The sequence below is a fragment of the Heptranchias perlo genome, chromosome 2 (assembly GCF_035084215.1).
Source record: "Heptranchias perlo isolate sHepPer1 chromosome 2, sHepPer1.hap1, whole genome shotgun sequence".
In the NCBI taxonomy this organism is placed as follows: Eukaryota; Metazoa; Chordata; class Chondrichthyes; order Hexanchiformes; family Hexanchidae; genus Heptranchias; species Heptranchias perlo.
The window spans coordinates 87,403,913-87,420,516 of record NC_090326.1 but is presented as its reverse complement, the minus strand read 5'-3'; the positions used below and the strand labels follow the sequence as shown (position 1 = coordinate 87,420,516).

General features: G+C 42.6%; 1 protein-coding gene across 1 annotated transcript in view; it reads left to right on the top strand.

The window, feature by feature from the left end:
- The window catches only part of scin (scinderin), a 135,842-nt gene that overhangs the window by 16,758 nt on the left and 102,480 nt on the right, over window positions 1-16,604 (top strand). Inside the window, exon 3 of the mRNA XM_068003923.1 lies at window positions 3,630-3,791. Coding sequence (XP_067860024.1) covers window positions 3,630-3,791 — 162 coding nt within the window. The remainder of the gene's footprint in view (window positions 1-3,629; window positions 3,792-16,604) is intronic.

The following is a 16,604-nucleotide window of genomic DNA, read 5'->3' as shown; positions in this document are numbered from 1 at the left end:
TGCACATATACCACCAGTTCACTCTGTTCCTGCACCCCCTTTAGAATTGTACCATTTAGTTTATATTGTCTGTCCTCATTCTTCCTGCCAAAATGTATCATTTTGCACTTCTCAGTGTTAAATTTCATCTGCCATGTGTCCGCCCATTCCAACAGCCTGTCTATGTCCTCTTGAAGTCTATTTCTATCCTCCTCATTGTTTACTACGCTGCCAAGCTTTGTGTCATCTGCAAATTTGGAAATTGCACCCTGTACTCCCAAGTCCAAGTCATTAATATATATTAAAAAAAGCAGTGGCCCTGGTACTGACCTCTGGGAAACACCACTGTATACCTTCCGCCAGTCCGAAAAACAACCCTTCACCACTACTCTCTGTTTCCTGTCACTTAGCCAATTTCATATCCATGCTGCCTCTGCCCCTTTTATTCCACAGGCTTCAATTTTGCTGACAAGCCTATTATGTGTCACTTTATCAAATGCCTTTTGAAAGTCCATATACACAACATCAACCCTCTCTGTTACCTCATCAAAAAACTCAATCAAGTTAGTTAAACACGATTTGCCTTTAACAAATCCATGCTGGATTTCCTTGTCCAAGTGACAATTAATTTTGTCCCGGATTATAGTTTCTAAAAGCTTCACCCTTAACCGAGGTTAAACTGACTGGCCTGTAGTTGCTGGGTTTATCCTTACACACTTTTTTGAACAAGGATGTAACATTTGCAGTTCTCCAGTCCTCTGCCACTACCCACATATCTAAGGATGATTGGAAGATTATGGCCAGCACGACTGCAATTTCCACTCTTACTTCCCTCGGCAACCTAGGATGTGTCCCATCCAGACCGGGTGACTTATCTACTTTAAGTACAGCTAGTCTTTCCAGTACCTCCTCTTTATCAATTTTTAGCCCATCCAATATCTCAACTACCTCTTTTACTGTGACTTTGGCAGCATCTTCTTTTTTGGTAAAGACAGATGCAAAGTATTCAATTAGTACCTTAGCCATGCCCTCTGCCTCCATGCGTAGATCTCCTTTTTGGTCCCTAATTGGCCCCACTCCTTCTCTTACTCCCAGTTTACTATTTATATGCCCTTTTATGTTAGTCGCCAGTCTATTCTCATTTCCCCTCCTATTTCCTTTTTCACTTCTCCTCTGTACTTTCTATATTCAGTCTGGTTCTTACTTGTTTAACAAACCTGACATCTGTCATAAGCCCTCTTTTTCTGATTTCATCTGACAGGTCAAACATCTTACATTAAATATAACAATTATACAAATACATCACAGGTGTTAATATTTGTCAAGCTCAAAATATGTGCTACTTCAATGAATAGCAGGCAACCAAAGCCACTCAGCAACATTAGTCAAACAGCAGGTCCTTCATCTTACTCCCTATCTCTTTCGTCATCAAGGAAGCTCTGGCTTTGGTTGCCCTACCTTCCCCCCTCGTGGGATTGTATCTGGACTGTACCTGAACCATCTCCTCTTTAAAGGCCGACCATTGTTCGACCATTGTTTTGCCTGCCAATCTTTGATTCCAATTTACCCGACCAGATTCGTTCTCAACTCACTGAAATTGGCCCTTCTTCAATTAAGTATTTTTACTCTAGATTGCTCTTTGTCCTTTTCCGTAACTAATCTAAACCTTATGATACTATGATCATTGTTCCCTAAATGCTCCCCCACTGATACTTGTTTCACTTGACCCACTTTATTCCCCAGAACAAGCAATGTCTCCTTCCTCATTGGGCCAGAAACATACTGGTCAAGAAAGTGCTCCTGAACACACTTCAGAAATTCCTCCCCCTCTTTGCCCTTTACACTATTACTATCCCAGTCTATATTAGGATAGTTGACATCCCCTATTATCACTACTCTATGGTTCTTGCACCTCTCTGTAATTTCCCTGAAAATTTGCTTCTCTTTATCCTTCCCACTAATTGGTGGCCTATAGAATACTCCCAGTAGTGTAATAGCACCTCTGTTGTTCCTTAACTCTAACCAAAAAGGTTCTGTCTTTGACCCCCTCAAGGACATCCTCTCTCTCCAGCACTGCAATATTCTTCTTAATACTGCTGCCCTCACTTTTTCCTTCCCTATCTTTCCTGAACACCTTATATCCAGGAATATTTAGTACCCCAATCCTGCCCTTTTTTGAGCCAGGTCTCCGTTATCGCCACTACATCATATTCCCATGTGGCTATTTGCGCCTGCAGCTCACTAACCTTGTTTACCATGCTTTGTGTGTTTACACACATGCACTGTAAACCTATCTTAGACCTTTTTGTATTATTTCTAAGTCTGATCCCATCTAATACTGTACTATTTCTTACTCTAGTGCTATCTGTCTCTCCCAGTCCTTTGTGCACCTTGTTTCTCCTTTCTAATTCTACATCCTGATGCTCATCCCCCTGCCAAATTAGTTTAAACCCACCCCCATAGCACTGGTGAACCTCCCCATGAGGACATTGGTCCCAGCTCTGTTGAGGTGCAACCTGTCCGTCTTGAACAGATGCCTCATGCCCCAGAACTGGTCCCAATGCCCCAGGAATCTGAAGCCCTCCCTCCTGCACCATGTATTTAGTGAGCATTAACCTGCCTTATCTTCCTATTTCTGTATATATCACATAAAGATAATCTACATTTATTGACAGCTAATTACTGTATCAAATAAAGACTTTGTATTGATTTACATTTATATTGATAGATCCCAATGTTATGATTTCAATACATGTTGTACAGTGACACAAAAATGAGACGATCCTTGTCAGGGTTTGAAGTAAAGGCTCCCACTTCAACTGATCTGAATCCTCCAAGCTTTACATACTGAAGAACGAGGGGCCTTCCCATTCAGCTTTGTTTATTCTTTTTCCTTCATAGAATCCTTCTCCAGTTGCTTCTCCAGTTGCTGATGGATTTATTGCTGCCAGTAAAGCATTTTGTATCTGCAGCCAGATTCCTTGTGAAGGTTGTGTTTAACCTCCCCTCAGGCCTTCCTCTTTGTTTGTGGAATTGGGGGAATTCAGTCCTCTTCCTCATATAGCCGGCCTCCCCCAAAGCATGGCCAATCAGGCCAGATAATCTGGGCTTTCTTTCCTTTCAAGCCACCATTTTATGATTACTTCTAATGACAGTATTAACTTATGAAGACCTACAGGGGCCCTTCATTCCCAGCTTCTTCAAGTATGTAACTTTGTTTATTGAAACTGTTCAATGATTGATATGTGAGGATACTACTGTTGATAATTAAAATGCAATGAGCCAACTATGTTGTAATACCATGGTAAATTATGTGGTCAACAATGCATAACTGTCTGAAGTGCCATTATAGCCAGTAACACTGATTAGCTGCACCACTGGGTCTTGCTGGAATGCAAACTTCCACCAGCAGCAAGCCTGCTGGTGTGGAAGAGCCGTTTGGTGCTCACTGTTCTGTGAGCTGAGGTTACCTGAGCCCTAACCAGGCAAAAGTATGTTGACCTTTACAGCTAAACATGAAAAAACACGTATATTAATATCTGTAATTCTTGTTAAATTAGTTTCTTTAATGAGTTTCTTAATTTCTTTTTATATTAGCATAACCTATGACACATGAAAAATACATTTGTTTGTTTCTCTTGTTATCTTAGGCTGGTGGTGTGGCTTCTGGCTTTACACATGTCATTACAAATGACCTCTCCGCAGAGAGATTGCTACATATTAAAGGCAGGAGGGTTGTCAGAGCAACAGAAGTTCCTCTCAGCTGGGCCAGCTTTAACATAGGAGACTGTTTCATCATAGATCTGGGGGCGGTAAGTTAAGAGGAAATCTTGTGGCATAACTTAAATTCAAAAAGATAATCTCTGATCTGAGTTACTTAATACCTTTTATCTGTGAGTGCCTTTCGCTTCATAGACGCTACTGCTAAATGGAAGATTAAACACACAAACTGAGCTTGGAGGCTGATAACTTACAACCTCTGAACACTGCATGGCTCCTTAATGTAATTTTATTGGCACTCCTCAATTTCATTTTCATTCTTTGGCTCAGGATGAAATATAAAACTATATATTTTTGTCATAAAATTAAATCCAGAGGAAGCTGAATGTATATATTTTTTAAACTGAGAGTAATAGTTTACAATACAACAAAATTGGATAGTATGCTATTAGTATAAATGTAAATTTGCACAAATTAATATAATAATATATCTGGGAAACTAAGTGAAAACATTGCCACAAACATGTTAAATTTTATGTATGACCTATTTTAATGTGGTCTGCTTTCTTGATTTCTTAATTTTGTGAACAGCTTATACTGCTGCAAATGTAATCTCATCGCCTCTCCACTACAAAATCTTTGACTATTGGATATCTAGGAAGGAGTTACAGGATGTAATGAATATGGTAGCAGTATTTCTGTCAGCACCTGCTTTGCTTTGAGTCTTAGGCAAAGACAACACCGATCTAGAAAGAAGATGGTCAGTTGTGCTACTGAACTAGCTTCCGATTTTGATCTTTATTAAAAAGGATGTGATAACAGGACACTTAGAAAATATCAACGGGATTAGACTGGCATGGATTGAAAATTGGCTAACAGACAGGAAACAGAGAATAGGAATAAATGGGTCTTTTTCGGGGTGACCGTTGCAGTGACTAGTGGGGTACCGCAGGAATCGGTGCTTGGGCCCCAGCTATTCACAATATTTGGATGAGGGAACCAAATGTAATATTTCCAAGTTTGCTGACGACACAAAACTAGGTGGGATTGTGAGTTGTGAGGAGGATGCAAAGAGGCTTCAAGGCGATTTAGAGAAGTTGAGTGAGTGGGCAAATACATGGCAGATGCAGTATAATGTGGATAAATGTGAAATTATCCACTTTGGAAGGAAAAACAGAAAGCCAGAGTATTATTTAAATGGTGATAGATTGGGAAATGTTGATGTACAAAAGGACCTGGGTGTCCTTGTACACCAGTCACTGAAAGCAAACATGCAGGTGCAGCAAGCAGTTAGGAAGGCAAATGGTATATTGGCCTTCATTGCAAGAGGATTTGAGTACAGGAGCAAGGATGTCTTACTGCAGTTATACAGGGCCTTGGTGAGGCCACACCTGGAGTATTGTGTGCAGTTTTGGTCTCCTTACCTAAGAAAGGATATACTTGCCATAGAGGGAGTGCAGCGAAGGTTCACCAGACTGATTCCTGGGATGGCAGGACTGTCGTCTGAGGAGTAATTGGGTCGACTGATAATGGTTTACAGTCCTATCATTGACTGTTTGAGATTCCTTGTTTTGCTCCCACACAAAAATGAAGCAGAGAAAAAAAAACTGACAACTTACCATATGAGGAGGTTGACCATCTGCTTGATGCCAGTGCCAGAAGATCAAAATGACCACCATCATTGGTAGAGCCAGCTCAGCAGATATTTGACTATTCAGAATCCACCATCCTTGTTGCAAAAGGAAAACACAAATTTTGGGCGATAATAGATTTAGCCTCAGGATGAACGGCAGTAAGTCAAGTAGCAGCTGTACTGGGGAAAAACATTCTCATAAGGGTGTAATACACATGAGACATTCAAATGAGGCCTTACACCATAAAAATAAATCTCATAAGACTGTGAAACAGAGCCTAACTCCTGAGACTGTTAACCACCTTCAACTTCGCATCCGTAAACTGTTTTTTATAATAGTCATTTTCAGTGAAAGTTTTTAAAAATTATGTATGAATGGCAAGCTCGAAAAATACAACAGTAATGTGAGAACTTTGGCTATTTATTGTCCTTGGCATGCACTGTATCCCAATTGAAGTCAATGAAATGGTTTTACAATCTTTTTGATACATATAAATGCATCATGTCACACATAGAAAGGTATCGAAACTACTTCCACCCACCAGAGTAGTTCTGCTAAGGCACTTATACCTTAACAGAGTGCCATTGATTAAAAACAAACAGGTCTGATGCAGTTAATAGTATTCATAGGTATAAATGATCCACTCTTCATACAGCCAATGGCAACAGAGACCTATTTTATTGTGGGGCACGCAATCTGTCCGAACAAATATCTGCTCCTGTGGTCTGCTAAACATGCTGAGCCCCTTCGGTGCATCAATGTACTTGTGCCATGACACAGAATAGCATTATGAGATGAGCACGGTGACACAGGAACCGCCCAAGACCTGCTCACGACCCACCCCGGGACATGGTGTAAATGCGTGGAATAAGGTAGCGTCTCTGATTTCAGAGTTGGCTCATGTAGACTGGAACCAGATGGTGGCTTAAATGTGAGAGCACTATAACAAGCCTACCCTCTCAGACTGAATACTGGATACTTGAGAGTGATTACTAATTACATCAAGGGATTCCGGTAATGTCATAAATCATGGGGGCATAGCTTGAATAGGTTTTGACCTTTACCTGAATCTCAAACTGAAATAATGCTCTTGAAATTACTGTGACATATCCATTTTTAAAATATAATTGCAGATATTGCTACATGTTCTACGTGTGAGGATCCAATATTGGTGATCTTCTGCTATGTCTGACCATAGCTTAAAAGTATTCTGGTGAAAAAATTGATACTCACTTATGTTACTACCATACTGCTCCAGAAACTACAGTGTGATCACATCAACGCTGAAAAATTAATAACGGTGACGTAAATGACTGAGTATCAACTTGGTTCAGTTGATAGCGCTATTACTTCTGAGTCAGAGAGTTGTGCATTCAAACTCTACTCCATAACGTGAGTGGATAGCCTAGGCTGACAATTCATTACAGTGCTAAAGGAGTGCTGCATTTCCAGAGGTTCTATATGAGATGTTAAATTGAGGTCCTGTCTACCCGTTCAGGCAGACATGAAAGATTCCATGACACTTTTCAAGGAGAACAGGGACTTCTTCTGTTGTCCTGTCAACATTACCACCCTGAATCAATACCACCAAAAACAGACTAATTTGTTATTCACCTCATTTGCTGTTTGAGAATCGGCTGTCACACTTGCCTAAATAGTAGCTGCAACTTCAAAAATAATTCTTTGGATGTGAAATATTTTGGGATGCCTTGAGGGCCATGACAAGACACTATGGGCAGAACCATCAACTTTGGCTTCACTGGAAAGGAAAATCGGGTTGCATAACGATACCATTTGATTTATACCATCGTCGAAGTTGGAAGTTTCGCCCTACATAAATATGAATTCTTTCTTTAGTTTGTTAACTGATAATCTTTTGATTAGCAAAAAATAACACACTAGATACATGAGGGGTAGTTTTATAAAGTTGCATTCCCAGCACGGAGCTTTGCGCACCAAGACTGCACATCAAGGATTCGGAGATCAGCATGCCCGACAGGATTTTTCCCCGAATGGAAATTTCCTCTTTATTTTGTTGAAAATAAGCTCTGACTCCAGTTCAGTGCCACTTATTTTTGGACTGAGGTTAACAGATTACTTGACATAGGCTGAGATGAAATTGTAAAGTGAAAAGTTCCACTAAATTAGTTCATTGATAAATGTCTTTCAAATAAAAGTGGGGAACTCAATTAAAAAGCAGAAAAATCAATCACTTAAAATGTATCGTAGTTCTCCAAACCCTAATGTTAGCTGCCTTCATCTGGCTTTTCAAAGATTTAGAGGGCTAAAATGGGCAGTTATTTTTTTGTAATGAATAGTGCAGTCATTACTGAAGTAATTATTTAAGCATTCAAGCACACTGCATCATCCATAATACAGCACCATCTGTAATACAGTGCACTTTGTTAAATGTGCATTCGACATCTAACACAGGCACCTATACATGGTGTGCTGAATGAACCTTGTTCCTTCTGAATAATCTTCTCAGTTCAGGTTATTCAGTTGGATGGTCAATAAACTATTTTTAAGTGTTTGTTTTTATCACAATGATGAATCAGTCTTCGACAAGAAATAAAAACAGAATGACTGCAGCTTGCGAGCATACCACAGCTGGATTGACCATAAATTGACTAGTTGAGCATTAAATTGTCGAATAAAAACAAAAACTTAAGCCCCAATTTTAACTCGATTTTTGCAGGAGTTGTGCGGGCTGGGGCCAAGGCAGGCGGCAAACCCTCTGGACCCCGGCAGCGTGAGGCTGGGAAGATTTTAACTTTGAGGCCTCATCTCCATAGGCCCCATCAGTCTCCTGCCTGAACACGGCTGGAAGTGGCAGCTGGCCGGTGGGCAGGAGCGGAATGTTGAGCTTCAGGAGGCTGCCACTGGGGACCCGAAGAAATGGTCCCTATCCCTCAGGTATATGATTGGGAGGGGGGTCCGGGGAGTCTCATGGTCGGGGGAGGAGGGGGGAAGGCCTGTGCAGGGGAGGCCTAAACTTTCCTTGTGGAGCCCAGAGGAGCGCTCCTGCTCCTAGCCCCACAAACCCGCAAGGAAAGTAAAGAGAAAAGGAAATCTACTTGACTTTATATGTCTACTCTGGCCTAGGTTGGCCTTGTAGAGAAACCACGATGGCCCCTGATGAAAGGGGGGAGAGGAGGAGGAACTGCAACTGCACAGTACTGTCATTGACTTATCTTTCTTTCTTAACCCTTTCTGGGCATTCTATCTTTATGGTTTTAGGCGGTTTTAACCCAAACACTTTGATCTGCCGGTGTGGCATTTTCCACCTTTGGAGAATATGGTAGGCAGCTCAGGCAGTCACTGTAGATTGATATTACTATAAAAGCGTAATTGTTGTTCCTAGGCATGCTGCCTCTGCAGGTTATTGTGACAAGTGTTTGGAGAAGGCCTGAACTGAAACAATATAACAACAATGAAATTATATATTGTGATCAGTGCAAAGATTAAAAAACATATACACAAAAGAAAAACAAAAATGTAAAAGTCATCAGCAATTTTAGATTTTATTCTAACATGTTTATATTACGTGCTGACATAGAGGGCTGGATTTTCCTGTCGGTGAGGTAGCAGCATAGCAGGACTTCCAGCCATCGCCTTCATCCTGCTATAATTCGGACCCATTTTCCTGGATCGAGGCTCATTAATTATGCAAGACAGCTGCCAGTAGGCTTCCCACCAGCAAGAAGGAGCCCGCCACTGCAAGGGTAGACAATTCTGTCGGTAAGGCAGTGAGACCACTGCTGCAGCATTTGAAAAGGCAGAGGAGAGTTCAAGAGGGTGAAAGAGCCCTCAAGATCAGGATTTACATTTTGTTTAGGCCTTGGATTCGGCTAAGTCCTAAAAAGGTACGTGGTAGGAGTGAAGGCCACATCTATGGCCTCACCCTCCATCCTGTGACTTAGGGGGCTTACTGCTGCTACCTGAGGAACAGATGGTCCCTGCGATTGGTGGAAAAAGGCAGCAGTAGGCAGGGAAATAGGGCAGCATGCTAGACCCCACCTCCCCATCGACATTTACATGAGGTAGGCAGGGCAGGAGGAGGGAAATAGAGATTGGGGTCGGAACATAGCTGTTGTCCTCACCCCCTGATTTTTTTTCACCTCATTTTCTGTCACTATCCCTCCCAATTTTGGGCAAGATAGCAGAGGAAACTCCAGCCGTATCGGAACGCGGGCTTATATTCAGATTCTGTCTATTGCATTATGCAAACATGAACAATCCCAATTTCTTGTGATTCTTATTACAGTCCTGATGCACAAAGCAGTCTTAATCCTCTTAGTTCAAATGAACTATAAAGTTAATATAGCTCAATACATGCCAGCAGTCTAAGAAGGGTTTTGTGATCATTATTAAAATAGATATAAAATAGTAAATAGCTTCAGGCTTGAGACCCCCATAAATCCAACCACTCCAATATTTCTTTTCTTTGCTTGATGGTCCCTTTGGCTCAGAAGTCTGAAATTCAAATATTTCCAAAGCCAAGTACTGATTCTCATAGCCCTGAATCTTGTACCAACTTTCCTAAAACATCAAGCAACGTGGGGACAAGCGGCAAGTCTCCACTACAGCTTTTGGTATTTAAAAAGGAGGAAGAAACTAATTGAAGAACATGTTGCACATTTTCTGCCACACACTGGCGTAGATTTTGACTTTGTGCGATAGTGTAAAATGGGTGATAGCGAGTCAGCAGCACGATTTACATCTCTCCCAATTTTTAATTCCGTCAACTTCAATGTAAATAAAAATCGGGAGAGATGTAAAACAGACTGCCGACTCGCTATAATCCATTTTACACAGTCACACAAAGTCAAGGTCTGCTACATTGTGCAGTAGTTTTGACTGAGAAAAATGGAAGTGCTCAACAGAACGTTTTTTAAAGCATAATTCTTTGCTCCATGGCGTCTTTTCTAGTTATTCCAGTCATGCTGTTCATTTATACTTGTGTAAATTGTTTGGTATTTTACAAAATGTCATTTTTTTTGTTGTCAAGTTTACTGGTGGTATTATTGGGCACAAATATCCCTACCATCTGAAGATAATAGGATGTAGTCCACTATCCAAGTTCAGTGCATTTTATAGAATGGTTTTAGCTTGTAAAGCAATGCTAAAAATTTTTATGGAGTATTACTTCTTAATAGCTATTAACATACATTTGCTGATAAAACTGGGGCGTTTGAGGTAACAGAAGGGTACTGTCAGGTTTGTAGTCTGACAGCAGGAGTACTCTGCCTCAGATTTTCAGATTCCCATGTTATAAATTGCGATGTAGTAGTGGGAGGGGTTTCAAAGCCCCAGTATTATCTATGATGTGGAGAAGCCGGTGATGGACTGGGGTGGACAAATGTAAGGAATCTTACAACACCAGGTTGTAGTCCAACAGTTTTATTTGAAAATCACAAGCTTTCGGAGATTATCTCCTTCGTCAGGTGAGTGAGTGAAAGGTTCTCAAATCGCATATCTTATATCAGGGTGGGACACGATCACACCAATCAAAGGTGTCGTTGGTGTTCAGACAGGTTAGCCACGGAAAACAGTACATCCCAGTATACTGAATACACAATGGGTCAGATTACAAAGCCAGAGAGAGAAAGAGACCCGAAAGGCAGAGAGAGAGAGAATGTCCAGTTGTATTAAAAACAGATAACTTTTTTTCCTGCTGGTGGGGTTACGTGTAGCGTGACATTAACCCAAGATCCCGGTTGAGGCCGTCCTCATGGGTGCGGAACGTGGCTATCAATTTCTGCTCGACGATTTTGCGTTGTCGTGTGTCTCGAAGGCCGCCTTGGAGAACGCTTACCTGAAGATCGGTGGCTGAATGTCCTTGACTGCTAAAGTGTTCCCCGACTGGGAGGGAACCCTCCTGTCTGGCGAGTGATGCGCGGTGTCCGTTCATCCGTTGTCGCAGTGTCTGCATGGTCTCGCCAATGTACCATGCTCCAGGGCATCCTTTCCTGCAACGTATGAGGTAGACAACGTTGGCCAAGTCACAGGAGTATGAACCGTGTACCTGGTGGGTGGTGTCCTCTCGTGTGATGGTGGTATCTGTGTCGATGATCTGGCATGTCTTGCAGAGGTTGCCATGGCAGGGTTGTGTGGTGTCGTGGACGCTGTTCTCCTGAAAGCTGGGTAATTTGCTGCGAACGATAGTCTGTTTGAGGTTGGGTGGCTGTTTGAAGGCGAGTAGTGGAGGCATGGGGATGGCCTTAGCGAGGTGTTCGTCGTCATCGATGACATGTTGAAGGCTGCGGAGAACATGGCGTAGTTTCTCCGCTCCGGGGAAGTACTGGACGACGATGGGTACTCTGTTGGTTGCGTCCCGTGTTTGTCTTCTGAGGAGGTCTATGCGATTCTTCGCTGTGGCCCGTCGGAACTGTCGATTGACAAGTCGAGCGTCATATCCCGTTCTTACGAGGGCGTCTTTCAGCGTCTGTAGGTGTCCATCGCGTTCCTCCTCGTCTGAGCAGATCCTGTGTATTCGCAGGGCCTGTCCACAGGGGATGGCCTCTTTGATGTGGTTAGGGTGGAAGCTGGAAAAGTGGAGCATCGGGAGGTTGTCCGTGGGCTTGCGGTAGAGTGAGGTGCTGAGGTGCCCGTCTTTGATGGAGATTTGTGTGTCCAAGAAAGAAACCGATTCTGAGGAGTAGTCCATGGTGAGTTTGATGGTGGGATGGAACTTGTTGATGTTATCGTGTAGTCTCTTCAGTGATTCTTCGCCGTGGGTCCATAGGAAGAAAATGTCGTTGATGTATCTGGTGTATAGCATTGGTTGGAGGCCCTGTGCAGTGAAGAAGTCGTGCTCGAACTTGTGCATGAAAATGTTGGTGTATTGGGGTGCGAATTTGGTCCTCATGGCTGTTTCGTGTGTTTGGGTAAAGAACTGGCTATCGAAGATGAAGACATTGTGATCCAGGATGAAGCGGATGAGTTGTAGGATGGCGTCTGGAGATTGGCTGTTGTTGGTGTTGAGTACTGAGGCTGTTGCAGCGATGCTGTCTTTGTGGGGGTTACTGGTGTAGAGTGCCGAGACGTCCATCGTGGTGAGAAGTGTTCCTGGTTCAACTGGTCCGTGGGTGCTGAGTTTTTGTAGGAAGTCTGTAGTGTCGCGACAGACACTCTACCGCAAGCCCACGGACAACCTCATACGTTGCAAGAAAGGATGCCCCGGAGCATGGTACATTGGCGAGACCATGCAGACACTGCGACAACGGATGAACGGACACTGCGCAACAATCGTCAGACAGGAGGGTTCCCTCCCAGTCGGGGAACACTTTAGCAGTCAAGGACATTCAGCCACCGATCTTCGGATAAGCGTTCTCCAAGGCGGCCTTCGAGACACACGACAACGCAAAATCGTCGAGCAGAAATTGATAGCCAAGTTCCGCACCCATGAGGATGGCCTAAACCGGGATCTTGGGTTAATGTCACGCTACACGTAACCCCACCAGCAGGAAAAAAAGTTATCTGTTTTTAATACAACTGGACATTCTTTCTCTCTCTCTCTGCCTTTCGGGTCTCTTTCTCTCTCTGGCTTTGTAATCTGACCCATTGTGTATTCAGTATACTGGGATGTACTGTTTTCCGTGGCTAACCTGTCTGAACACCAACGACACCTTTGATTGGTGTGATCGTGTCCCAGCCTAATATAAGATATGCGTTTTGAGAACCTTTCACTCACTCACCTGACGAAGGAGATAATCTCCGAAAGCTTATGATTTTCAAATAAAACTGTTGGACTATAACCTGGTATTGTAAGATTCCTTACATTTGTCCACCCCAGTCCATCACCGGCATCTCCACATCAGAAATGGATGGTCATGTCTGTTGGCAAGCAGTCAGTTGTTTATAGACGTGGATCATAAACCTAATTTACATTTTACAATAATTTGTGGCCTTTGAGCCGATCTGTCCTCTTCTGTTGGTATTGCAGCTTCTGGCAACATGGACATACCAGCTATGAATTAGTTTTATTGCAGGCCGTAAACAAGGCTATAGGTATAGAAGTTTAACCAAAGGGTTAATCATTATCATGTCCAGAACTAGGGTTCACAGAAGATGCATTGAGTTTTGGAAAGCCTGTGACTTGGCCTTTGGAACTCCAGTACGATTACTTGTACCATATCTGTTCTCTCAATCGCCAAGCTCACTTTCATGTGATATGATTGTCTTCTGATGCTTTCTACTGTTGTACTGCTTATGATATACAATAAAGCTAATTATCTGCTCACACTATCCTCAGATCAAAGAGAACCACCTCATCATCCAGCCTTAATCTGCCCATGGCAGGAGACCTGCAAACTACATCAAAATGATTTTAAAACCCCCTGATTTTTTTTAAAAAATGACCCAAAGTCTAAAAAGATAGGCCAAAGTTCCCTCACTTTGGCAGGACTCACCCATATATTCATTACCATATGCACTATAGCATCTAATGCTGCAGCTCAGATGAATGCTTGGTGCTGTGGGCTGAGTTCCATTGATTTCAGGATTTCCATTTTCATTGACATCTCGACAGGAGAATTCGCACCAATTGGCCCTTCAGAAGTCAACAACTGCATCACTGTACTCAAAGGATCACACCGCTACCCCAACACAAAACTGAATTCAAAGTATTATGCAAACCTATTTTGCCATAATATAAATATCATAACAGTCAGTGTTATAGCTCCTAACTAATATGTTATTCAGCCCAAATTATCAAGGCCATTTTTTATTAGTTAGTACAAAACAGTAACATATTAGGGAAATATTTGAGAAAATACATAAAATATACCGTCTGAGAAATGGAAGGTAGTTCTAAAGATATGCTGTGTAAATTTGATTTTCCAACATACATACTGTAACAGAGTAGTTTGCGTGCTGAAGAGAAAGGTCAAGTGTTGCTGTCTTGTCTTTAGATCCACGATATCGTATTCTGTCATCACTGATCAGCAAGATCAGCTCTTTTCACATGATTTCTAGTAAAGATTAATAGATCTCCTGTGGCATTGCTTACAATGAGTCAGAGGATACACTAAATTAGAATGATAGCAGCGTTGTACGATGTTATAATTATCTCCCGTGACTCACAAAGAAAAAAAAGTTATCTCGATTCTTCTGTAACTGTTTCAATTTCTTTCTCCCGCTAAGACCTAGAAATTGGTTACAGCCCATTTTTGGGCATGTAACCAGCAGACGGTGCGCTTCCCCAACCGGGAGGCCCAAGGCCTGCCCAAAATTGGACCTCATTTACAGAATTTGGTTGAGCTGCTGGTGCCTGTCACGACTTGCTCACCCATTTTAAATTGTTGAATATCGAGCCTCTTGCCTCACCGTCAGAGGTGTTAAGGTAGGTCCTAAGTGGGGCGGGCTTGGGGGGGATGTAGTGGGGCGATCACGAGTACTGTGGAATAGTGGTGAGCACTGCTGCTCCACCTGGCTCCACTGGAACAATTTGTTTTTTTAAAACTTACCTTTCAGTGGCGGTCGGTGCTTAGGCTGCAGTGACCGCTTAAGAATCCAAAGCAGAGCAGGTCTGGCACCTGCTTTGCTGTGCGATATCCAGTTTAGCAGAGGGAGCCTGAAGCAGTCATTAGGCCCTATATTTACATATATAAGGGGCCAAATGCCTGTTTTAGGCAGTCGCCAGGGAGCCCTGAGAAATGACCTTACCCAATACTGTCTTTCAGGCGTTCTTGGGGCGCAGGACATTGGACCCCAAAATTGGCTCTCGTTTTGCCCGTTTTATGCCTGTAGAATGGCCGCAGTGAGGTCCAATTTCTATCCCTAATACTTTTTGTTTAAATCTCATTGGGAGAGTAGCTGATGTGTTACCTTGCCTCCCCTTGTCATGTTATTAAACCTTCTGGTCTGCAGTTCTGGGGGTGAGAGAGATGGCAGTTAGAGTCACTGGCATTTCCCTCCACATGGCATGTGAGACATCAAATCTGGCTTGCTTCTTGTTGGGAGTTGGCTGTTTAAGGTCCGGCCGCCTAATATTCATTATGCACAAGTTTCTCCTGTAATAGGGTTAAGTGCATTGGGTGGCAGGTAGCACATGAGTGAAGCCTCCCAGGTGGTGTCAGACAGCTGAGATCAGAGATCATCTAGTATCATCCAGTTAAAGTGGAGGGAGGTTTTTTAAACTTGCGCATACAAGTAATTCCTGTTAGAGGAACTGGCATGATACAGAATTAGTGAACCCCTGAAGTACATTAGAGTGTGAAGGATGACTTATGCAGCTAATTATTGTGTGTTAGTGTCCATGGTGCCAAGAAAGAAAAGAGAGTGGCTGGTATGTTACCTTATCTCCCTTCGTCAGATCATTGATTTTCTTGACAGCAATGGTCTGCAGTCCTGGGGGTGAGAGATGGCATCCAATGCCACTGCCATCTCCCTCCACATGGCACGCAAGACACTTCTTCTGAGGTTTCCTGCCATGGGTACCCGTCACTCTGTCTCTTTGGAGCTTTTCAACCAGGTCAGCCTCATTAAAATATTATGCTCTTTTTGGCCTCCATCCCATGCCCTGCTCCTTTATTTGGTTGCCTCTGCCTACTTCTCCAGTAGAAAAAACTCCTCAAAAGTGCCACAAAATTTCACAGGAGCCATCAATTAGAATTATGTGACAGTAAACTCAGTCTTGTGTAAAACTTACCTGCTGCTGCCCCGGCCTGCTGATGCAATCTTCAGTCACCTGTTATTATTTAACGGCTGCACCTATGGTGCCTGCTTTTCTCAGCAGTGCTATTTAAAGTTGGGATATCCTGAATTAAACAGCTGTGTCACCGAACTTAAACTGTAAGGGCTGATTTCAACTTTCAGCGGCAGCAGAAAACAAGCGATAACAGATGGGCCAAGTGTTATACACTCTCTGCCCGATTTAAATCAATTGAAGTCAATAGAAAGGAAACTGGGGCAGGGTAGTTAATGAGAGGCTGATCTGTAAGGCCAAGTTTACCGCCCGGTGGTGAAAGTTAAAATCTAGCCCACTGTGTTTTTTAAAAAAAGTATAGAACTTTTTTTTTAGCAGGAACAAATTTAGTACTTTGAAAACAAATCATTTTATAGGGAACATATGAATAAAAGCAGCTTTCATAATGCTCTCACTGGCAGTGGAGCTGTGGTTTTGGCAGATGTAAGACATTTTCCACATGTTTTCATTACTGTGCTGCCAGGAAGTAAAGGGCAGCCATTTATGAAATCCTCTATTTGTGATAAATAACTGCACTTTTTGGGCAAAGTTATCACAGCATGCTGCACATAAGGAGTACA